The sequence below is a fragment of the Nannobrachium achirus genome (assembly GCF_963921795.1).
Source record: "Nannobrachium achirus genome assembly, chromosome: 20".
NCBI lineage: Eukaryota > Metazoa > Chordata > Actinopteri > Myctophiformes > Myctophidae > Nannobrachium > Nannobrachium achirus.
The window spans coordinates 537,501-546,105 of record NC_137827.1 but is presented as its reverse complement, the minus strand read 5'-3'; the positions used below and the strand labels follow the sequence as shown (position 1 = coordinate 546,105).

At 39.8% G+C, this 8,605-nt stretch overlaps 1 protein-coding gene across 3 annotated transcripts in view; it reads left to right on the top strand.

Moving 5' to 3' along the window:
• Window positions 1-101: 101 nt before the first annotated feature.
• The window catches only part of ccdc88c (coiled-coil domain containing 88C), an 80,630-nt gene continuing 72,126 nt past the window's right edge, over window positions 102-8,605 (top strand). For 2 of the 3 annotated variants that reach the window (XR_013963135.1, XM_080750604.1), the window contains exons 1-2: window positions 102-353; window positions 3,308-3,432. Coding sequence is in view for 1 of the 3 variants with exons in the window: in XM_080750604.1 (XP_080606730.1) it covers window positions 291-353; window positions 3,308-3,432 (188 nt within the window). In the remaining 2 variants the exon portion in view is untranslated. Of the gene's footprint in view, window positions 354-3,307; window positions 3,433-5,824; window positions 5,850-8,605 lie in introns of those variants that run through there. The other variant, XR_013963136.1, reaches the window with a different exon arrangement.

Genomic DNA, 8,605 nt, shown 5'->3' with positions numbered 1-8,605 from the left:
AATTTAATTAACATTTAAATTAATGAAGAACTCATTAAGACTGAACCGGAAACCACTTTAATTCACTGGAATCATTTATTTTTTTATCCCTTTATTTTTAAACAGGAGGAAATTAAAAAAAACACCGCGGCGCGAGACAATAGTGTGTGTGTGTGTGTGTGTGTGTGTGTACATGCGCGCGTGCGTGTACGTGCGTGCGTGCGTAATGAATGAATGTGTGTGCGTGCGCGATGAATGAAAGATCGTCAGTTTAGTTTTAATTATTTTTGTTTTAAAGTTTTTAAAACAAAATGGAAGAAAAAACAGTTTCTGAGAAACTGAAGACTTTCATGGAGTCTCCTCTGGTGGTGTGGGTGAGTTACACACTGCTACACACACACATAGACAATACATTACACACACACACACACACACACACACACACACACACACACACACACACACACTGTCTCTGTCTGTGTGTGTGTGGGGGGGGGGGGGGGTCATGGATGCAGATCAGAACTAGATCTAGGTCAGTCAAGTAGAAAATTGACTGAAACTACACACTATTAGTACACACACACACACACACACACACACACACACACACACACACACACACACACACACACACACACACACACACACACACACACACACACAGGCTGTGACTTTCACCATCTACATTAGACTTTATGATCTTTATTTGTGCACATGATACAAGTTGGAGCATCTCCGTTTAACTCAATAATTATTATTCTATAACTTTACACTATACCATCTCATCATTTATCAGAGAGACAGTGTAGCGTCTCAGTAAACTATAGGATCATAGAACGCAGAGAGACAGCGTAGCGTCTCAGTAAACTATAGGATCATAGAACGCAGAGAGACAGCGTAGCGTCTCAATAAACTATAGGATCATAGAACGCAGAGAGACAGCGTAGCGTCTCAGTAAACTATAGGATCATAGAACGCAGAGAGACAGCATAGCGTCTCAGTAAACTATAGGATCATAGAACGCAGAGAGACAGCGTAGCGTCTCAGTAAACTATAGGATCATAGAACGCAGAGAGACAGCGTAGCGTCTCAGTAAACTATAGGATCATAGAACGCAGAGAGACAGCGTAGCGTCTCAGTAAACTATAGGATCATAGAACGCAGAGAGACAGTAAACTATAGGATCATAGAACGCAGAGAGACAGTAAACTATAGGATCATAGAACGCAGAGAGACAGCGTAGCGTCTCAGTAAACTATAGGATCATAGAACGCAGAGAGACAGTAAACTATAGGATCATAGAACGCAGAGAGACAGCGTAGCGTCTCAGTAAACTATAGGATCATAGAATGCAGAGAGACAGTAAACTATAGGATCATAGAACGCAGAGAGACAGTAAACTATAGGATCATAGAATGCAGAGAGACAGCGTAGCGTCTCAGTAAACTATAGGATCATAGAATGCAGAGAGACAGTAAACTATAGGATCATAGAACGCAGAGAGACAGTAAACTATAGGATCATAGAACGCAGAGAGACAGCGTAGCGTCTCAGTAAACTATAGGATCATAGAATGCAGAGAGACAGCGTAGCGTCTCAGTAAACTATAGGATCATAGAATGCAGAGAGACAGCGTAGCGTCTCGGTAAACTATAGGATCATAGAATGCAGAGAGACAGCGTAGCGTCTCAGTAAACTATAGGATCATAGAACGCAGAGAGACAGCGTAGCGTCTCAGTAAACTATAGGATCATAGAACGCAGAGAGACAGCGTAGCGTCTCAGTAAACTATAGGATCATAGAACGCAGAGAGACAGCGCAGCGGCTCAGTAAACTATAGGATCATAGAATGCAGAGAGACAGCGTAGCGTCCCAGTAAACTATAGGATCATAGAACGCAGAGAGACAGCGTAGCGTCTCAGTAAACTATAGGATCATAGAACGCAGAGAGACAGTGTAGCGTCTCAGTACACTATAGGATCATAGAACGCAGAGAGACAGCGTAGCGTCTCAGTAAACTATAGGATCACTAGGATCATCTGTCTAAACATTATTATGTCAGTAAATATAAAGTACATGAAACTATAGGATGCCTGGTAATCAGATGAACCTGCTGATCTATAAATAATGCATGATCATCAAGGCTAGGTTATTACTCTGTCATAACATGATAACTGTTACTGAACAAACACTATAGCAATGATTACTGTCACAATATAGAGCTATTTAACACTGTTACTGAACACTCTATAGCAATGATTACTGTCACAATATAGAGCTATTTAACACTGTTACTGAACAAACACTCTATAGCAATGATTACTGTCATAATATAGAGCTATTTAACACTGTTACTGAACACTATAGCAATGATTTCTGTCACAATATAGAGCTATTTAACACTGTTACTGAACAAACACTCTATAGCAATGATTACTGTCACAATATAGAGCTATTTAACACTGTTACTGAACAAACACTATATAGCAATGATTACTGTCACAATATAGAGCTATTTAACACTGTTACTGAACAAACACTCTATAGCAATGATTACTGTCACAATATAGAGCTATTTAACACTGTTACTGAACACTCTATAGCAATGATTACTGTCACAATATAGAGCTATTTAACACTGTTACTGAACATCATTTAACTCTTATTGTAATTAATAAAACATTTTAAGTGTTAAAGCTGCTCTTAACAACTCATTACACCCGAGCTGCTTCCTGTGACCTCACTTCCTGTCTGTTTCACTGGTCAACCAGACACCTTTCCTGCCTTTGTTACATGAACACACGCACACACACACACACACACACACACACACACACACACACACACACACACACACACACACACACACACACACACACACACACACACACACACACACACACTAGGGTGATGTGATGCCAGTCAATGTCAGAATACATTGATAATATTCATAATGAATTAATATGACTTCATCAATTTTACTCCATGAGTTCTTTTTCCATCTACTGCCAACTCTCTTCACCAAACATAGCCGATCTACAAGCTCACAACGCGTTGTGTGCTTGTAGATCAGCTATTTTTGGTGAACCTCCCCCAGAATAGGAGATGCTGGGATTCAAGGGGTTAAATGTCAAGTATAAAGTTATGTTCACTCTGTTAACCCAAACCCTGTCTCATACCGGTATGTAAGATTCTAAATATTAACAGTGCAAAACTAATGGAGTAGAAGATATGTCTGTCTGTTTAATGATAGGTTTAAACAATGTATAATAATAATCTTTCTATTTAAATAATAATAATTATACTAATGTTTCCATGTCTTGTCCAGGTGTGTACGCTGGGTCCGTTGGGGTCAGAGGTCACAGAGGTCACAGAGGTCAGCTCAGAGGAAAGGGTCAACATGTTCATGGAGCTTCTGGACGGAGTGTTTCTGCACAAGATCATGACTCACATGTAAATATAATATATATACCCCTTACACCTATACCCTATACCCTATACCCTATACCCTAACCCCTTCTACACTATATACACTATACTATACTATACACTACTGGATGGAGTGTTTCTGCACAAGATCATGACTCACATGTAAATATAATAATATATATATATACCCTAACCCCTAACTACCACCTTACCCTGTTATATATACCCTATACCCTATACCCTAACCCGTTCTACACTATATACACTATACTATACTATACACTACTGGATGGAGTGTTTCTGCACAAGATCATGACTCACATGTAAGACCTTTAATACCTACCCCCTAATGTGTATATATATATATATATATATATATACCTAACCCCTAATACTATACACTATATACTATAATACTATACTAGTTACTGGATGGAGTGTTTCTGCACAAGATCATGACTCACATGTAAATATAATAATATATGATACTATGATACTATACCCCTTACACCTATACCCTAACCCCTAACCCTAACCCCTTACACCTAATACTGTACACTATACTATAATACTATACTATATACTACTGGATGGAGTGTTTCTGCACAAGATCATGACTCACATGTAAGACCTTTAATACCTACCCCCTAATGTATATATATATATATATATATATATATATATATATATATATATATATATATATATATATATATATATACCTAACCCCTAATACTATACACTATATACTATAATACTATACTAGTTACTGGACGGAGTGTTTCTGCACAAGATCATGACTCACATGTAAATATAATATATATACCCCTTACACCTATACCCTATACCCTATACCCTATACCCTATACCCTAACCCCTTCTACACTATATACACTATACTATACTATACACTACTGGATGGAGTGTTTCTGCACAAGATCATGACTCACATGTAAATATAATATAACTAGTCCTTACCCGTTCAAAGATATGAGCTCCAAAATGATGTGCAGTGTGTGGGTTATGGGATGTGCACTGTGCACACAGTATATGAGGGATGGAAAGTAACTTTAACTGGTGCTTGCATGATGTAGGAGCATCAATGTAAGAAACCCGTTTCGTTTAATGGCTACAGAGATACTGTTCCCCCCCCCCAGCCCGCCCGCCCACCCGCCTGCACACACACCCGCCTGCCTGCACACACACACACACACACACACACACACACACACACACACACACACACACACACACACACACACACACACACACACACACAGAGCTGGTTAAACATTTTGCCTCAAGCTAGATGCAGAATAGATGTGCCTCATGCTAGATGCAGAATAGATAGTAGATACACCATAAAAATGCTAATATACAGCATACGATTTGTGAAAGTGACAAACGGGCTTCACAGTTATGTCAGGTGTGTTCATATGCTAATGGTGATGCGATTTCAGATCAATTGCTCCAGCCACTGAGGAGAAACGCTGTTTCAGACAGACAGACAGACAGACACTCAGACAGACATTCGCAAAATTATAGTATAGATATATATACCCTTACCCCTTACACCTAATACTATATACTATACACTATATACTATACTATATACTACTGGATGGAGTGTTTCTGCACAAGATCATGACTCACATGTAAATATAATATATATACCCCTTACACCTATACCCTATACCCTATACCCTATACCCTAACCCCTTCTACACTATATACACTATACTATACTATATACTACTGGATGGAGTGTTTCTGCACAAGATCATGACTCACATGTAAATATAATATATATACCCTAACCCCTTACACCTAATACTGTACACTATATACTATAATACTATACTATACACTATATATACTATACTATACACTACTGGATGGAGTGTTTCTGCACAAGATCATGACTCACATGTAAGACCTTTAATACCTACCCCCTAATGTGTATATATATATATATATATATATATACCTAACCCCTAATACTATACACTATATACTATAATACTATACTAGTTACTGGATGGAGTGTTTCTGCACAAGATCATGACTCACATGTAAATATAATAATATATGATAATATGATACTATACCCCTTACACCTATACCCTAACCCCTAACCCTAACCCCTTACACCTAATACTGTACACTATACTATAATACTATACTATATACTACTGGATGGAGTGTTTCTGCACAAGATCATGACTCACATGTAAGACCTTTAATACCTACCCCCTAATGTATATATATATATATATATATATATATATATATATATATATATATATATATATATATATATATATATATATATATATATATATATATATATATATACCTAACCCCTAATACTATACACTATATACTATAATACTATACTAGTTACTGGATGGAGTGTTTCTGCACAAGATCATGACTCACATGTAAGACCCCTAACTACCCCCTTACCCTATTATATATACACTATATATACCCTAACTACCCCCTAACCCTTACAACCCTAAGGGTTAGAAGGTTACAGGTTAACCCTGTACCCCCTAACCCTAACCCTACACTCATATTTAGGCCCTCTTAAAGCTCCGCTGCAGTTAATCCAAAACATCTCTGTGTAGGTGTGTGTGTGCAAAGAGTTAATCAACAGTTTCCTGTGTGTGTGTGTGTGTGTGTGTGTGTGTGTGTGTGTGTGTGTGTGTGTGTGTGTGTGTGTGTGTGTGTGTGTGTGTGTGTGTGTGTGTGTGTGTGTGACAACCACATCCTGTCTGTTTGGTTTCAGGTTGTAGTCAGCACTTCCAGGTGTGTGTGTGCGTGTGCATATGCACGTTGAACACGCTATCAAGTTTTACTGTACATGAGCATAGACATAAGGTAGGCCTACATACTGTATGTACTGTACATGATCATAGACATAAGGTAGGCCTACATACAGTATGTACTGTACATGAGCATAGACATAAGGTAGGCCTACATACAGTATTACTGTACATAAGGTAGGCCTACATACAGTATACTGTACATAAGGTAGGCCTACATACAGTATGTCCTGTACATAAGGTAGGCCTACATACAGTATGTACTGTACATAAGGTAGGCCTACATACAGTATTACTGTACATGATCATATACATAAGGTAGGCCTACATACTGTATGTACTGTACATGATCATAGACATAAGGTAGGCCTACATACAGTATGTACTGTACATAAGGTAGGCCTACATACAGTATTACTGTACATGATCATATACATAAGGTAGGCCTACATACAGTATGTACTGTACATGATCATAGACATAAGGTAGGCCTACATACAGTGTACTGTACATGATCATAGACATAAGGTAGGCCTACATACAGTATGTACTGTACATGATCATAGACATAAGGTAGGCCTACATACAGTGTACTGTACATGATCATAGACATAAGGTAGGCCTACATACAGTGTACTGTACATGATCATAGACATAAGGTAGGCCTACATACTGTATGTACTGTACATGATCATAGACATAAGGTAGGCCTACATACTGTATTACTGTACATGATCATAGACATAAGGTAGGCCTACATACAGTATTACTGTACATGATCATAGACATAAGGTAGGCCTACATACAGTATGTACTGTACATAAGGTAGGCCTACATACTGTATGTACTGTACATAAGGTAGGCCTACATACTGTATGTACTGTACATAAGGTAGGCCTACATACAGTATGTACTGTACATAAGGTAGGCCTACATACAGTATTACTGTACATGATCATAGACATAAGGTAGGCCTACATACAGTATGTCCTGTACATAAGGTAGGCCTACATACAGTATGTACTGTACATAAGGTAGGCCTACATACAGTATGTCCTGTACATAAGGTAGGCCTACATACAGTATGTACTGTACATAAGGTAGGCCTACATACAGTATGTCCTGTACATAAGGTAGGCCTACATACTGTATGTCCTGTACATAAGGTAGGCCTACATACAGTATGTCCTGTACATAAGGTAGGCCTACATACAGTATGTACTGTACATAAGGTAGGCCTACATACAGTATGTCCTGTACATAAGGTAGGCATACATACTGTATGTCCTGTACATAAGGTAGGCCTACATACAGTATGTCCTGTACATAAGGTAGGCCTACATACAGTATACTGTACATAAGGTAGGCCTACATACAGTAGGTCCACACATCTTAATGGTATTCTAATAATTCGACTCTTTTCAGAAACAATTAAAATCATGGCATTGTTCTCTTAGGCTGGGAGGGGACTCTGTGTGTGTGTGTGTGTGTGTGTGTGTGTGTGTGTGTGTGTGTGTGTGTGTGTGTGTGTGTGTGTGTGTGTGTGTGTGTGTGTGTGTGTGTGTGTGTGTGTGTGTGTGGGGGGGGGATTAGGGTGAAAGTGGGTTAAAGAAGGGTAGTGGGGAGAGAGGAGGGGCTATTGGCGGGGGGGGGGGGGGGGATATAAACCAATCAGTGTTCTCAGGAGTCTAGGACGAGTGGATGGTTGTCCTGGGGTGTTGGGTCTCCACAGGGATGGGTTAGGATTAGGGTTGGGTCCTAGAGGTACAAGAGTTTGTGCACCACCAGATTTCATGATGCATCGCTACCCCGCTGTGTGCTGAACATGTTAGATATTTTCTACCGTCGGGTGGGTCGTAAAAAGGGTTGTAAAAAAGCCTATTAACATACCGGTATCAGCCAGGCTCTTTAACACTACGCGTCGTGACTTTCGTGAGCAATCTTGCTCCTCAAATGCCACAACATTGTAGTCTGTGGAGGCCCTTAGCTGATCTGACTGAACGGGTGGGGGTGTAGGGGTTGATCAGGTTTTGGAGGTATGGAGGAGCCGTACCTTTGGCTGCTTGAAGGTCAGCATCAGTGTTTTGTATTCAGTGGGGGCAGCAAACCGGGAGCCAGTAGAGGGAGAGGAGAAGGGGAGACATGTGAACATTTTGACCAGTCGTACCGCAGCATTTTAGATCAGTTGGAGAGGCTTAAGTGCTGGGAGGCCAGTGAGGAGAGAGTTACAGTAGACTTCTCAACAGGCCTGAAAATTAAGGCCTGGCTCAACTAACTGGGCCCTAACTGGGCCCTAACTGGGCCCTAACTGGGCCCTAACTGACTGTAAAGCCCCTTTTCCACTGGCCCAACATCACACCACTCCACAC